Consider the following 17,562-nt stretch of genomic DNA (forward strand, 5'->3'; position numbering starts at 1 on the left):
TTCTTTTACAGGGCATTAAAATTAAAGGATACACACACACATACACACATGTATATTCAAATATATATGTATGTACATGCACTTTATAAGTTAATATTTTTTTTAAACTCCATGCCTCTGCCCTGATGGTCCTGTTCACCTCCTTAGTCCCCCATGCCCTCCTTACTTCTGACTTGGCTTCTCTAGCTTCCTGTTAGACGTAGCTCAAGGCCCACCTTAAGGGATAGGACTTTCCTGGTCCTCTTTCTCAATAATGACCTGCACATATCTGGTTTACGCCTAATTATTTACATGTTATCTCACTCATTAGAATGTGAGCTCCCCTGAGTATGCCCACCAGCACAGAGCTTGACATATCATAAGCTAACCCCTAATGGGAATGTAAGTAAATGAATACAAATAAAAACAGTTCTTACCACTTGATTTTGTGCCCAGATAGAGACTACTCCACTAGAAATGGATGCTATGATGGGCCGGACAGGATGCCACTGTATTTAAATAAAGAAGAAAAGGAAATCCTTTTTTTAAACAGTTAAGATTTTTTCTAGACAACGTGCATGACAAAACCTCCAATTCTACTCACAGCTACATCCAAAAGAAGTTCTCCTCTGGTCCCATGAAGAATCTTCACCAAGTTGCCAATACTCTTCTCCCAGATATATAGGGCATGCTGGCGGGCAGATCCTGCAACTATGTATTCCCCATCTCCAGAGAAACAGCATTTCTTCCAAGGTGTCCTAGAAATCAAGGGGAGGAAAATTACATGAGAATACAGTTATCACACAAAAAAACCAACCTTGTCTTCTGAGTCTAGGATAAGGAAAGTAAAGCAAATACCAAAATGCCAAAAAGAAAAGTCCAAGAGAGATGAACCATAGCAGAAAGGAATTTATCCTTAAGAACAACTCCAAGGTATTTGTCCTAAACTGATCATGCTCCTTTTATTTTATGCGAATTAACCTCTGGAAAAAGTTCTTTTTTTAATGTGAGACATGTACCTGTTTACCAAATCCTGCAGTTTCTGCATGGGTTCTGGTTCTCCATCTCTACCACAGGTTAAAATTTCTCTGCCATCATACACTCGGATTATTCGATCTGCTGTGTTTATTAAAAAGCAACTGCAAGAAAAGATCAAAGGAGAAAAAACTTAAAGCTAGAGGTCCTAAATGGATTACTATAAATATTCTCTAAAACTAACAGAGTAAAAAAAAAAATCACAGAATCTCAAGTGGAAGGGTCCTTAGAAATCAGCTAATAAAACTAACACCATGAATATAAATCCTCTCTTTAATAACCCTACAAAAGAGGGATCAAAATGAATAACAAAGGATTCCCACAGGCTACACACTGACTTAGAAAAAACCTCAAATTAATGTTGTTGTATTTCATTTATATTATTATTAAACATTTCCCAATTACAATATGGTTAGGCTACACTCAAAAATTGTGCTGGCCTTGAGTTAAGACACCTCTGCCCTACGACATTTTCTACAGCATGTAATCCCTGGCTGAACACTTCCCAATAACATAAGTTCACTACTCAATATGGAAGCCCATTTTAAGACAACTATCTACAGGTTTTTCATCCAGATTTCCTATAACTTCTACTCACTGATTCTAGTCTCCAGACTAAACATTCCAAGTCTCTTCAATTTATGCTCAAATGACAAGATTTCAAGCCCTTCTATCATCCTGTTCAATCTCATTTAGGAGTTATCACTTATCAATATCATTCCTAAGACACAGAGCCCAAAACTCAATATGCCAGAAGTGTACTGACCAATGGAGATCATTGTTACCTATGACATTAGTTTTCTGACAGACATATCACACTATTGAATCATATTAACCTCACCTCCCCTTAAGTCCCTACCCCACCCCCCATCTTAGACACAAGGATTCTTTCTGAATGCATTTGTCTCATCTCACCTTATTCTAAAACTTAAGATCAAATCTCAGCTCCTCTACTTATGTCTCACTATAACATGCTTGTACTCACCATAGTGAACCCTTAAACACTGCCTAAAATTGCCTCCAAAGTGAAGATTTTTAGCTTACTAAATCCACAAACTTGTATTTAGGAATAAAATTGTACCTCTGACATTTAGAAGTTGCTGGAAAATTTTTAGAGGATAGTGTTCTAGGTAAATCAATGTTCTTCCTATAAGTGCTAAAATTTTTATTTGAACTATCAAGGACAAAGCTTCCCCTAAGAAAGTTACAAGGTGGTAAGAAACTCAGTATGTTTCTTGAAATAACTTAGAATAGGAGTGATCAGTACTGTGTACTTTGCATTTATAGCACTGGGTCAGTCCAGGTTCTTGGGGTTCCAAGGTCCCCAGCACTCTGTCTCTCAAAGATCCGGGGGGGGGGGGGCAGGGGTGCACTCCTCAGGAGGATCCATGTTAAGTTCAAGTAGGGTTAATCACCCCCAATCAAAAGAAGAGCAGAAAGCAGAGCCTAGCCCTGACACAAAACCCCAATTCAAAACTCAAGATGGAAAAATGAATAAACTGAAGATACAGATCATTATGAAGAACTATCACAGATCCAAAGATATTCAAAAATCCAACCCAGAAGGAGAAAATATTTCTCTAACAAATTGCATGCAGAGATTTAAAGAAAAAGTAGATTTTCCTCAAAGACATGAATACTTAGAAGAAATAAAGCAGTATATGAAAAATGAAATAAAAGCTCTAGAGTCAAGAATTATGAAAATAGTATAGAAGACAAAGTGATGACAATTTTATTCAACTAACAGAATCTCTGAAAAGCCAGAATGGACTAAACAGAAATCAATTGACTGCAGAAAATGTTGGAATAATATCCAAAAGCTGAAAAAAATATAAGATCATCTGCTATCAAAAACAAGTGACCAAGAAAAAAGGGCAAGGACTGATAATCTAGAAATCAGACTCTTTAAAAGACATGATATTTTTTTAAAGCCTAGACAGTATAATTCAAGAAATCACAAATGAAAATTATTGCAAACTATTAGAACAAGAGGATAAAACAAAGATAGAAAGAACCCACCAATCATCTCCTGAAACTCCAAAAAGAAAAATTCTAGGAATGTAATAAGTCCAATGCAAAGGTTCCGATTCAAAGAAAAAAAACATTATAAGCACCCAAAAGGAAAGAGTTCAAGCATCAAAAGGAACTACAGGTATGAGGGACCATCTAATACCTGGACTCTACTAGAATAAATTGAAGGACAACATCTTGGAATATATGACTAAAGAGACAAGCTTAAAAGCTGTAAAGATGAGTATAATCTTATGGAGAAAAAAAAGAGGCCCTTTAGTAGGATAAAAAACTTTCAAGCATTCCTGTTTTCCCACTCAAATTGTTCACACTACTCTCTTCTCACCTTTAGCTCTACCATTAATAACAGTTCTATACTCCTTACAGCAGTCATCAAAGGATTCCCCAAAAAGATAAAGCAATATTACTATCAAGGTCATTGGCAGCTGTCATTTGTTTAATGCAATTAGTCACCATTTTTTCCCCTTCCTGTGAGGGCACACTCTTAAATAAAAGTGAGAAATCACAGGCAGGCATTAAATAACTGGAGAGCTAGAAATAAGTATATAAAGTCCAGAAAACTAACAGTATAAAGTTTAGATCAGGTCACCGAGTCCATAGGGCCTGGCCAAAGACAAGGTTGTTACCATAATAAAAACAAAAAGATCCAGCTGTTCTATAATCCATGTAATAGAGATCAGCTAATGTTGCTGTGCCTGGCCATCCATTTTAGTTATTTGTTCTTAATGCTGTGGAACAGACAATTAAGTCTTCTATGTCGTGTCTAAAGTAAGAGCAGTTCAATCCTTCTGGAAAGTTAATTTGGAATTATACAACAAAAAAACTGATTAAAAATGTCCATACTAGGGGCGGCTAGGTGACGTAGTAGATAAAGCACCAGCCTTGGAGTCAGGAGTACCTGGTTCAAATCCGGTCTCAGACACTTAATTACCTATCTGTGTGGCCTTGGGCAAGCCACTTAACCCCATTTGCCTTACAAAAAAAGCCTAAAAAAAAAGTGAATGGAAATCATGCCACTAAAGGTCAAAAACCTAAAAAAAAAATGTCTATTCTCTTTCATTCAGAGAATCTACTTCTAAGTCTATAAGGCAAGATGTTAACTGATAGAAAGGTCCCATATATACCAAAGTATTCAATCAACACTTTTAATAGAAAAGAACTATCAACTGGGTAATGGCTAATCAAATTGTGATATACATAAGCAAAATGAAATATTACTATGCTATAAAAATATACAAATTAAGAAAAATTCAGAGAAACATGAAAAGACTGATACGATCAGATGCAGAGTGAAATAAGCAGAACCAGAAAGACAATATAACACAATAAAGCAACAAAAATGAAAAAATAAAACTGAATGCCATGTAATTACAGTGACAAAGTTTGATGCCAAAGGAATTGAGAAAGCATACCTCCCTCCTATGAGTGTGGAATATTGCATATATATTGTCAGACAAGGTCAATATTTTGATTAAGGTTGCTGAACTTTAAAAAAAGTTTTTTAATCAAGGGGATAACTTGGCTCACTGGACAAAGGAGGAAAGACACATATAGAAATGAATACAATGTAAAAATAAAAGTCACCAATAAAAATAAAGTTTTTAAAAATAAAAAGTAAAGAAATGTTAAGTAAGAAGTTCTAGGAACTCTTGTAAAAATAAATTATATAAGTTTTATTTTGTACATAGAATCTTTAACAAATTATCCATCTATAATACAAAAAATTCGCAATAAAAAATACAATTTTACAATTTATTTTGACTGGTTAAAGGCCTTCTGAATAATTTCTTTCATTTGCAAGAATAAGTAATAGCTGGATAAAGTAAGGTATCTATTACTGTATTTGCTTAAATAGCACTAATTTTCATACATGTAAGAACTTACTTTTAAAAGTTATTCATTTATCAAACTAAAACTGCCCTAAAAATAAATAAAAATGGTAAAATATTGTAGAGTTTCAAAGAAAACAAGCACATGTTTTTATTGCTGAAGGCAAAGTAAACTGCTGCTAACTTTCTAGACAGCAAAGTGGTCAATATAAAACAAAACCCAAAAAACTGGTCATAGCCTTTGGCCTGGTAATTCCACTATTAGGACTTTAATTCAAAGGGGAAAAGAACCTGTTTGCAGGAAGACTAGTCTATGTTCAATAATTACGATTGAATATCTAATGGATATCTAAACATCAGTTGAATCTTTAAATGATAAGAAAGGGATCTTTCCTGAATGCCTGAGTCTTAGCACCAAAGACCTTTCTAGGAAGATTATTAAATAGCTCTAATTAAATACAAAAAAACAAAGTGCTGCTAACATAAAAAAATCTGAAAACATCCTAAATGTAGTATATTATATTATATTAAAATAACACAAAGAATATACAAAAATATGGAAAAACTTATCTAAAATAAAGTAACAAAAGAAAATCTTAGGCACACTGTCTCCACTAAGATTTTGAGAAGATATTTATAACACAGTGAATAAGTTGCTACTAGAGTGTCAATATTTTATAGACAAGCTAAATGAAAATAAAATAATAAGATTAGAGCTGCCCTGAGTAAAACCAGGGTCCTGACTCACCTCCCCTTCCGAGCAAATTCTATTGATTTTATAGCTGTGGTATTGCTGGTCCCAGTTGTTACTCTGAAAGAAGCAACTAGATCCTGGGTATCTGTTTTTAGGACCAAGATCTAAAGATTAAAGAAGAAGAAAATGAGAGTCCTGCAAACAGGTCAGCAGCCTAAACTGATTCTTACTGGTAAATCAAGGATCATTTTTCTCATTAATCTATGAAGCAATCATCTGCATTCAGAAGTCTAAATTCTATGAGTTATACACTGCATCAATTTTGTCAGTCAGCATTTCGGTGACCTTTTTTCCAAAGGTTTATATTCTTGAGTATTTTACTATATCCGATATGTAAGAGATTAATGATCAAGGGTAGATCTGAAATTCAATTAGGCACCAAATGATTAGGTTTGTCTAAACTTCATTTTTAAAGTTTCCAAATGAGAGTAAAAAAAAAAAGACTCTGAAGAGACTGCTACATTACCGCTTTCTTTATTGTCTGAACTGTATTTATAAGTCACAAGAATCAGATTATAAATTCAACTCTTACATTTATATGACCTAGAAATATCTGTATAATCAAGATAACAATACCTCTCCTGCCTATTTCTCTTGTAAGAGAAAAATGATGTGCACATCTTAAAGTGCTATATAAATGTGATCTTACCTTTTTCTTTTTTAACCAGACCTGTGATTTCATTGGCACAGAAATTTCTCGAGGAATCATTTCCTCTACCAATGCAGATCTTAAAAGTCTTGGAGAATTGGCTGGCACACCAACAAGTGATTTGCCTAGGGTCACACAACCAGCAGTTGTCAAAAATGGGATTTAAGCCCCAGCTTTTCTTGGCTCTGAGAAGAATTTTTTATCCACAATGCTATGCTCTTTCTCTCAAAGTACTGTGACTATCATCCTCATTTTTGAGAAGTTCAACTAGAAATGGTCCTGGCCAAACTGCTAACTCTCTATTTTTAAAAAATTTAATGGTCTAGATTCCTTTACCAGACAGTAGCTTTATGAAGATTAACATTTTCTTTTCAAAAAAGAGGAAAAGAAATGATAGATAATATCAGCATACCTGATATCTCAAAGACTTATAGACAAACACTTCAAAAATAAACTAATCAAGGCTGACAAGGATATATGTCACTGGATTCATAATAAAGGTACACAAATTGTTTCACAAACTGTGTTTCAGTTTGGTATGACTACAACCACAGCAGAATTTCTCCTATCCCCCTAACTATAGGGGTATTTGTCTCTTCTCTCCTAATAACTTTTGTGCTTCTCAAATCTCTAAGATAAAATGTCTGATGTTGAATCGTTTCCATTTTGTTTTGCATTACTTTGACTCCTGTGCCTTTAATCTGTTTTGACTTTTATTTCCAATTACTGACTATAGATATCAGCAATTTCAGCCTTTTGAGCAGACTTCATTAGGTTTTTCAAGCTGCGATGGTTTCTGAAATCTTTCTTTAAAAGTAATCCTTGAAAGTTCTACTTTTCTAATTTTTTTTAATACATAATAATTATCTAATTCTCATGTTTTTTTTTAAATGGAATACATAATAGAAATAGTCCTGGGACAATTTGCCAATTTGCTTTTTAATATTTTAAAGTTCTGGCAAATATTTTATAGGTGAATAAAATAATCTATTACTTAAATAAATGATATATCACCATCATTATACTATCAGCATCAGCATCATCAGACATTAGCAAGGTTCCTGATCAAGTCAGAACTTCAAACCAGGCATTCTCTAAGGAAGCCAAATTGTCCAAAGTAAAAAAACAAAAACAAACCAGTGCATCTTTATCAAACTTCAGGAAGAATAATAAAAAAATTTTTTTTTGCTACAGTAAAAAGTTCAATAATCCTCTTACCTTACAGATGAAGACATGGAGGCTCAGTGAGATTAAGTGACTTGTCCAGGATCATTTAGCATAGTGCCTCATGCACAATAACATATTACCTTCTTAGAGGGAAAGTTAACTTGAATTACAACTCACTTAAAGATAAGTTTTTTTGTTAGACTGACATACTGGGTAATCAGCTAACCTCAGAGGCAAGAAAATCTGTGTTTAAGTCCCACCAAGGACACACACTGGGCAAATCACTACATCTCAGATTCCTCCAGACAACTGTACTCACTGGGTACTCTCTATGCCACTGAAATCATAGGTCCAGACCAAGAAAAAAATTCCATTATTTTAGATACTTTTAAGGACATACACTTCAGCTAGACTAACAGTATTGCCTTAGTTGATGCCTTCAATGATTTACTTTACTAAATAATAAGAAATTGGTTCTCTAGTAACTTACACATATCCCCTTGGATCTTGTTTATACTATTTTATTTGGCAAACACTTTTTATAGAGAAGGCCTAAAGGTAATCTTCAGTTCAGCCTCCAGGGATTTGAATTAATGAGGTTTCACTAAATCTCTGCCTCTCTTCCTGGTGAAAAATCAAAGGAAAACAGACAATAGAATTTGAGTAGAAGGGGAAAATTCAGAACACAGCTGCTATAGGCAGATCTGTGCTATTAACTCACTGATATCAAAAATATAAAATACAGCTAAGGAGGTAAGACAGCCAAGTGTGTATGAATAGGACCAATACCCAATGCTGATTTGAAGATAAGAGTAATAAATTCCTACAACTGAATACTTTTTTCAAGGCTTTTTTAATTCTGAAGATTTTGTCCTGCATACTTACCTTCCCTTTTGCATTTCCTGTATAGATATATTCTCCTCGTCTATCGAAAGATGCGACCACATTCAGATCAGAATCATCATCAACTGGCAGTACAACATGTTTGGAATCAGAAAGGGTCAACATAACAGGAGCTGATTTCATGGGACATACAAGAACTTTGTTCCTGTTTAAAAAAAAACAGATGCAAAAGGTTTGTGCTTTGACATCCAAAGATTTATCCTCCCCTTGTCCCCTTAAACAGATCCTTACTTAATGATTCCTCAAATATCTCAGCCTCCTAAAATCTCAAATAAGATAGATGCATTTACTCTTCTATATGCCTATTTTCAAGTAAAGAAAAATATGGTCTATTTTAATTATAAACTATAATAAAAGGGCAGCTAGATGGTACAGTGGATAGAGCACTGGTCCTGGAGTTAGAAGAACCCAAGTTCAAATCTGACCCTCAGATACGTAATAATTACCTAGCTGTGTGACCCTGCGTAAATCACTTATCCCCACTGCCATGCCAAAATAAAAATATAATAAAATAAAACTACAGTAAAGCAAATTATCATTAGCTGCTTCTCTTAAAATTTCAAGGGCAGAGTACAGCACTGGCTCTGGAGTCAGGAGGACCTGAGTACAAATTTGGCTACACTTACTAATAATTGCCTAGCTGTGTGACCTTGGATAAGTCAATTTAACCCCATTGTCTTGAAAAAAACAAAACAAAACTTAGAGGGTACCAGCAGCCCACAGAACAAAATCAACTGGAAACATTTTGGAAGTGTGACATCAAACTAAAATATTCACCAATACAGAGTTAAGCATGCAAATTAAGACCCCCAACCCAAGAAATAATTTAGGCTAAACATACTGATCACGGGGATGGTACTGGACTTTCAGTATAGGTGAAGGGAATCGAAACCTCTGATCACAATCCCCAGATAAGACATCCCACTGTGACACTATGTTGTCAGTTGATGCACTCACAAGCTTGTGACCATCTCGACTCCAGCTTAAAAACAAAACAACAAAAAAAAAGATAAAGGAAAAGGTTGTTTTATGTATTTTAAGTTACAATGTACAAGCTTTCAGTTTTTATCTTCACAAATATTCTGCTTTTCTCTTCTGTTTTAAGAGTTTGTCCCATTTAGTTATGATTACTATTTCCCTCTCTCCATTCTAGTTCCTTATAGTTATACTGTCTCCTCCTCAAAGTCTGTTTTACTTCTAACCAATGAATCCCTTAATCTACTGTCCCTATTATTCCTGCCTCCCATTTTCTCTTCTCCCCTGTCCTTCCCAACTTCTGTTAAGATTAAATTTTTGTATCCAACTGTGTACATGTATATTCTCTCCTACTTGAATCAATTCAGATGAAAGCAAAGGTTAAGTGTTGCCCACTTTTATATCTCCCTCACCTGCTCACCAATCTCTCCTGCTTTGTATAAACTTATCCTTCCTTGTGTGCTTTATTTATGTAAGATAAATTTCCCCATTATTCTCTCTTCTTCTCCTCTCCCGGTACATTTCCCCTGCATCACCATTCTATTCTTCTTCATCCAAGTATAACAGACACCTATGCCTACAGTCCTAGAGATGATAATGCTTTGATGGAGTTACATAAATTATCTTCTCATACAGGAATATAAATTGTTTAGTTCGTTCTAATTTCTCACTTATGTTTACCTTTTTTGTTTCTCTTGATTTTTGAGTTTGAATGTCAAATTTTCTATTGAACTCTGGTCTTTTTGTTAGGAATGGATTGGAAGTTCTCTACTTTATTAAATATTCATTTATTTCCCTGCCTCAGTTTTGCTGGATAGGTTATTTACCTCCTTTACTTCCTGAATATTACATTAGAAACCATTCCTTTACTGGTGTAGCTGCTAAGTCTTGTATAATTCTGAATGTGTGGTTCTACAGTATCTGAATTCTCTCTACTTAAAGAAATCTCTCCTTTACCTGGTAATTCTGAAGTTTGGTTATGATATTCTTGAGAATTTTTATTTGGGGATTTCTTTCAGGAGGTAAAAATAGAGTCCTTCAATTTCTACTTTGTCCTCTGGTTCTATGCTATCTGGGCAATTTTCCTTTATAATTTCTTGAAACATGAAGTTGACACTCTTTTTTGGGGGGTGGGGTGAGGGGAATTCATTGCTTTTAAGTGTCCATTGATTCTTAAGTTATCTTTTCTTCATTTATTTTCCAGGTTAGTTGTTTTTCCTATATTTCACATTTTTCCTTTCCTGCTCTTATCTGACTTTTAAAATAAGTTTTTCACTCTTCTGTAAAATAATCTCTTTTAACTTCTATGAATTTTTGTTATATTTGTATTCAATCTGCATTTTTCTTTGAGGCTTTATTCATAGATGTTTTCACATTATTGTTCATCTTGAAGCTCTCCTATCACCACAGCCATTTTTTATGTTCAGGTTCTTTTTCTGTTTCTTCATTTTCCATGTCAGTATTGAGGCCTGCTCGATTTCAGGAGGATGTAAGGTAAGGGAAGTTTTTATCTTTTTTTGTTTTTGGTCCATCTGCTACTTTCATAACTTAGCCTGTGTACACTTAAGTTTTTTGTGCTGCCAAAGAGTATGAGTATGATCTGGGAAGAGGTCTATTCCCCAAGATTCTGGACTGCAAATTCCTCACATAGTTTGGATCTGTTGGCTTGTGTGTGACTGAATTTCTATAGATTGATGTCTACTCAGAGATTCTACAGTGACTGAGTTGCTTGCTAGTTCCCCACTGGTTTTGATTTCCTTTCCTGGTTATTTCCTTTGCAAGCTTTATGTAAGACTGAAGGTTAAAACTGAGTCCCTCTCCTCTCTGCTCTTGGGCTCAGTCACACATTCTTGGACTTGTTCTTATTCCTTACACAGACAATCCAATAACTCCTCTCTGCCCTGGAATTGTGAACCAGAAATGGGTAATGGGAGCCAAGATTGTCAGAAGGCACTCATTCCTGCTCCCAGTACTCATTCATCAATACCCAAGGATCTTTTTATTATCACCTTTGGCTGCTGGGCTGCCCCACTGTTGCTGTTACTGAGTGGCTACTGTCACTCTCTATATAGCTCAGAGTTCTTAATTTTTTTGTATGTTAAGAACTCATTTGGTAATTTAGTGACCTACTCAGAGTAAAATCTTCTCAAAATGTTTTCAAAAATGCAAAATAAGATTTAAAGGATTAGAAAGGAAACCAATTACATAGAAATAGTTAATCAGAATATTATCAAAGAAAATTTAAGATTCCCAGGTTAAGAACCCCTGGTCTCCTAGCTCCCATCTCTATAAGCCCTGGTATCTCATAAGATTCCCCCAGGATTTTTTTTATTGCAATTGAATTCTACAATTCCCCCCCCATCTCGCTTCCCTCCCCCCACCTCCACAGAAAGCAGTCTGCTAGTCTTTACACTGGTTCCATGCTATACAATGATCAAAAATGAATGTGTTGAGAAAATCATATCCTTAAGAAAAAAAAATAAAATAAGAGATAACAAAATTACATAATACCTTTTTTTAAAAAAATTGTGGAGTTTGAACAAAGACTTATTACATTTAATTTAAAAAAAAAATCCACTATCTTATTAGGTAATTTTGCTATCTCTTATATTTTATTTTTTTCCCTTAAGAATATGATTTCTCTCTCAATCAATTCAATTTAAATGGATATATATATATATATACCAAGGAAACAATGTAAAGATTGACAGACTGCCTTCTGTGGGAGGTGGGGGGTAAGGGAAGTGAGATGGGGGGGGCAGGAATTGTAAAATTCAAAAATAAATTAATTTTAAAAAAAAGATTGATCATCACCCCCATGTTGTTGTTAGGGTATACAACGTTCTTCTGGTTCTGCTCATCTCCCTCAGCATCAGTTGACGCAAATCCTTCCAGGATTCTCTGAATTCCTATCCCTCCTGCTTTCTAACAGAACAATAGTGTTCCATAACATGCATATACCACAATTTGTTCAGCTATTCCCCAATTGACGGACATTCACTCATTTTCCAATTCTTTGCCACCACAAATAGGGCTGCTATGAATATTTTTATACAGGTGATGTTTTTACCCTTTTTCATGATCTCTTCAGGGTATAGACCCAATAATGGTATTGGATCAAAGGGAATGCACATTTTTGTTGCCCTTTGGGCATAATTCCAAATTGTTCTCCAGAAAGGTTGAATGAATTCACAGCTCCACCAACAATGCATTAGTGCCCCAGATTTCCCATATCCCTTCCAAAATTGTTCATTGTCTTTTCTGGTCATATTGCTAATGTGAGAGGTGTGAGGTGGTACCTCACAGATGCTTTAATTTGCATTTCTCTAATCGGTTATGATTTAGAGTAATTTTTCATATGACTATGGATCGCTATGATTTCTTCATCTATAAATTGTCTCTGCATATTCTTTGACCACTTGTCAATTGGGGAATGGCTTGTTTCTTTACAATTTTGACTCAGTTTTCTATATATATTTTAGAAATGAATCCTTTGTCAGAAATGCTAGTTGTAAAAATTGTTTCCCAATTTACTATTATTTCTTTTGATTTTGGTTATGGTGGTTGTCTGTGCAAAAGCTTTTTAATGTAATGTAATCAAAATTATCTAACTTGTTTTTAATTATGTTCTCCACCTCTTCCTTGGTCATAAACTGCTTCCCTTTCCATAGATCTGACAGGTAAACTATTCCTTGATCTCCTAGTTTGCTTATAATATTGTCTCTTTTATGTCTAAATCCTGTATCCATTTTGATCTTATTTTGGTATAGGATGTGAGGTGTTGGTCCCTCCAAGGATATTTTTTTGTGATTTCTAGTACAATTGTACTTCAGACAACACTTTTCACCTCTGATCCTTCTAGCTCCTCAATTTGTCTTCCTGATCTTAGTTCATTCAAACCAATTCTGACATCTATCTGCAAAGAAACTTCTTAGCTACCCTCTACTCCCAACTCCCCAAAACAAGGAAGGTGCTCAGTTGATACCATAAACCTTACTCAGTCACAGTCTTTGCTGGTAGCAAGGAGAACAATACACACCTCCTGTTTAAAATGTCAATAAAAGATGCCTTACCATAAGGAACAGACCGGATGAATGTGGGCACTAATAATTTTAGCAATGCCTCTTGTCAAGAAATCCCAGATTACAATTCGGCCATCATTACAGCCCACGGCAAGTAATGTGCCCCATCTGTTAAAGGTGCAGGTCAGGGCCATACTGATACAATCCAAAGTTCCATCAGCTTCCTAAAGTGTAAAGCAAATATAGATACACAGCAACAGCAAAATTAATTCCACATGCTTCTCAGAGAGTTTAAACACTTTTCTTGAATTTAAATTATGGTAGTCACAAAAAAATTGTAAGAATTCTGCCCCAAACTGCTTATTCATTTTTCCCCCACCACTCAAAAAAAAATACTTTGCTTCCAATGAGAGTTAAAATAAAGACCATCATCATATTGGATATTTCAAACTACTATCATGAGGATCTAAAAATGTGCTTTCCCCAACAGTTGGTACTTTATGATCACTAAGTAAAACCAAGGATGACACTGAAAGCTTACCTCTGGATAGTTCTGTCCAAAGGACTCTGCAACAAAGGAAAGAAAGTCTGTTAATTTTTAGGAAACCTATTTCATTTAGTTTTAATTATTAAAAAATTTTTACAAAAATTCACCTCCCTTACACAAATCTCACTCTCTGATCCTCCACAAAAAGACTAACCTCTCTTTCTGGATGACAGTTCAATCTTTGACCACTGCTACCAAGTACCCCCCTCCACCCCAGGTTTTCTTTTCTCTAGGTCAAATATCCTTACATTTCTGCTCCCTAGTCACCAATTTACAAAGTTATTCTAAAATAGAGGTTCTTAATCTTTTAAGGACTTGTTTGATGCATCCCTTCAGAGAATGTTTTTAAATAATTAAAGGAAATAATAAATTTCAGTTAAAAAGTTAGTGAAAATAAAGATGCAACTTTTTCTCATCCAAGTTCAGGGATTTCCAAAGTCTATTCATGGACCTATTGGGTGTTCTATGGGTGCTAGCTTAAGAGTCTCTGCTCTAAAAGCACCAAGAATCTAATATAATAGTTCAAACAAAGTCTACCCAGTGCAGACTATATAGCATGACTATAACATTTCTTTTTCTAGACAGTATGATATAAAGATGCAAAAGTTTGCATACTTTTGCTAAAGTTTTGTCCTGAAGTCTTATTCTAGCATGCAGGTGATCCTGTATATTCAGTACAGCAACAAGATCTAGCAAATCTAAGCAAGCCAAAAAAGTTTCAAGGCCAGATAGGGTCTCTTCAAGAACCTATGGGGGGGGGGGGGGGCGGCGGCTAGGTGGCACAGTGGATAGAGCACCAGCCCCTGAAGTCAAAAGTACCTGAGTTCAAATCTGGCAGACACTTAATAATTACCTAGATGTGTGGCCTTGGGCAAGCCACTTAACCCCATTGTCTTGCAAAAACTAAAAAGAACCTATCTAAGTTTGAAATGGTTCATCATCAGAAAGTATTGTAATTTTGGCCTAAGCAACTCATGAAAACTAAAATATGAAAAAACTCTAACCTGTGTTATTTCAAATAACATCCACAGATAAAATGAACCACAGAATTTTAAAGCAAAAAAGGGTCCTCAGTTGCCATCCAATTCACACCAGAAAAAGAACTCCCAATACAACATACTCAACAAATGAGCATCCAACCTCTGCTTGAAGAGGCTTAATAAGAGGTAACTAACTGCGCACTATTTCCCAAGGCAGCCCATTGTACTTCTAGAAAGCTCTAATGGTTAGGAAGCTTTTCCTGACAATAAGTCTCTTGCCTCTTTGTTGGGAATTTATTTGTTCTTTAGAGATCAGATCACAAATTTACCTGAAGTCATCAGAGACAGAAGAAAAGAGAAGATCTCTTTTTCTAGCTCATTACTTTTAGCTGAATTTTAGGAATCCATCTCCTTCTCCATCTTTCTGCCTTAAGACCCTCTCTAAACCTCCACCAATTTGAGCAAACCAAATCTCTTACTTGTTCCTATCACTATTTTGTACCTCCATATTTGTATGCATGATTATTCTCCATGGCTCCCTACCCTATTCTACTTCACTTACCTAAATCCTATGGGCTTCTTTAATATTGAGCTAAAAAACCCAATGATTTCACTGTGCCCAGGAAGAAAACAGCCATTTTTTTGGCTCACACATTATGTTTCTAATTCATATTGAACTCAAAATTAGCAAAAGTCCTTATATCTTTTTCACATGAAAGCCACATCTCCATATGAGTTTTTAAAACAATAATCAATGAATCAGCTAACCAAAAATCATTGAGGTATCAATCACTGTGCTAAGCGCTAGGGGTACAAAGAGTCAAAAAGGAAATTATCCCATCCTTAAGGAGCTAACATTTTCTAAGGAGAAACAACATACATACATACATACATACATATATATATGTATATATGTAAGTTAAAAAGTATATACCAGGTAAAGACAGTAATGGGAGGAAGGGAGGAAGAAATAGTCAAGGAAAGGAAAAGGGCTTAGTATTTTAGTTATCTCTAAATTTGGGGATCTTTTGGGAGATTGAATCTGTCATTCAACAAGCACTGGTTGTCCTTTCAAATTTCTATAACTGAACAAGATGATTAGTATTCCTTCAATATTAATCATTCCTTTATCCACAAATCTGATGAAACTATTAAATAAGAAAAACACTAAGGAACTGAGTCTTTGGGAAGACTATTAAATACCCATATCCAGTGTGTATTTATCCAGTACATGGTTCTTTATCTCACAATCGGGATTATCATGAGTTACTTTGTGAAATGCCTTACTGAAATCAGAATATGCTTTTACTTATAACAAAACCAGAATTCAAAATATCTTGACATGTCTACTATCTGACAGATAAATTACTGTATGTAAATCTAGTAACTTTATCTAAAAAAAAATGTAATTAGTTTGATGCGCAATGTTTTTAGTAAACTAGGCTGGATCCACTCAGTCAGTCAATAAACATTAAGCACCTGTTCTCTGCCAAGCTGTGTTAAGTACAAGGATAAAAGAAAGGCAAAGACACTGTCCCAGCCCCAAGATCACATTCTAATAACATGCAAATAGGTACACAGTATATGTAAATAGATACACACAAAATATAGAGTAGATGGTAGGTAGATGAGGGGAATGTACTAGCCATTAAAAGGACAGGCAGGTAAGATTTGAGTTGAGTGGGGCTTGAAGGAACTGGCTAAGGAGAAGTATTGTAGAGAGGGCAGTGTAGTATAAACTAGTGTAGTTCTATCATGGAGTTTGTGAAGGACTTAATATTTCATCCATAGAATAATAAGGAGGGGGACAGAGAAGTGTAAGGAAGGAAGGGAGACCTACACTTTAGGACAATCTCTTGAAAGTAAAATACAAGAGGTAGCAAGAAATTTGAAGCAAGAAGGCCAATCAGAAGAGAGATGACAAGGGGCTATAGTTTTGTGGAGAGAAAGGGACTTAGAAATGTTATGAAGATAGAAATTTGTTAACACTGATTATGAACTAGAAACGTGATAGAATTAAGAGCTGAAAGGGATTTCCATAACTAAAGAGTTCAAGTTTTTTTTATGAAACAAATTCTCCCATTATAAACATGCTAGAAAAAAAGATCCATCAATCCCTTCTTAAAGACCTCCAATCTGCTTCTGGATCTCTGAATGTAAGCTGGGGGGGGGGGAGAATAGGCTATTTTTCATCGTGTCTTTGTCTCTCCCCACCCCCACATGCCAGACCCCCGGGGGCTCCTCATGCCACCAGCCCAGGCCCGCCCCCTTCTCTGACAAGACTACAAACTTCTTCAATTCCCACAAGAACCAGGCTGCTTCGCATTTCTCCCACTCCAGTCCGACCACATCTAAATAACCTTCCTAGAGTCACATCCACCTACTTAATAAACTTCAGCGGCCCCCTGGAACTTTCTGGATCAAATATAAAACCCTTTGTTCCTTTTTTAGAGCCCTTCCTACCTTTCGGGTCTTCTTCCACCTCACTCCCCTCCCCATACTCTGTGGAGGAGGAGGAGGAGGATGGTGGTGGATGAAGAAGTTACGAATAAGCAAGGGGACGATGATGGGGAAGGAAGTGATGAAAAACAAGAGAGGCCCTGGAGTCAGGAGGAGCCGGGTTCAAATCCGACCTCAGACACTTAATAATTACCTAGCTGCGTGGCCTTGGGCAAGCCACTTAACCCCATT

The 17,562-nt window shown here is 35.5% G+C and overlaps 1 protein-coding gene across 2 annotated transcripts in view; it reads right to left on the minus strand.

The window, feature by feature from the left end:
- RBBP5 (RB binding protein 5, histone lysine methyltransferase complex subunit) overlaps positions 1 to 17,562 on the minus strand; it is a 30,515-nt gene that overhangs the window by 12,494 nt on the left and 459 nt on the right. For both annotated transcript variants that reach the window (XM_074222481.1, XM_074222480.1), the window contains exons 2-9: positions 13,886 to 13,911; positions 13,396 to 13,568; positions 9,189 to 9,329; positions 8,330 to 8,492; positions 5,623 to 5,732; positions 999 to 1,118; positions 584 to 737; positions 417 to 488 (exon numbers count right to left, since the gene is read on the minus strand). In XM_074222481.1, the coding sequence (XP_074078582.1) occupies positions 417 to 488; positions 584 to 737; positions 999 to 1,118; positions 5,623 to 5,732; positions 8,330 to 8,492; positions 9,189 to 9,329; positions 13,396 to 13,568; positions 13,886 to 13,911 (959 nt within the window). The remainder of the gene's footprint in view (positions 1 to 416; positions 489 to 583; positions 738 to 998; positions 1,119 to 5,622; positions 5,733 to 8,329; positions 8,493 to 9,188; positions 9,330 to 13,395; positions 13,569 to 13,885; positions 13,912 to 17,562) is intronic.

The sequence above is a fragment of the Macrotis lagotis genome, chromosome 2, assembly GCF_037893015.1.
Source record: "Macrotis lagotis isolate mMagLag1 chromosome 2, bilby.v1.9.chrom.fasta, whole genome shotgun sequence".
In the NCBI taxonomy this organism is placed as follows: Eukaryota; Metazoa; Chordata; class Mammalia; order Peramelemorphia; family Peramelidae; genus Macrotis; species Macrotis lagotis.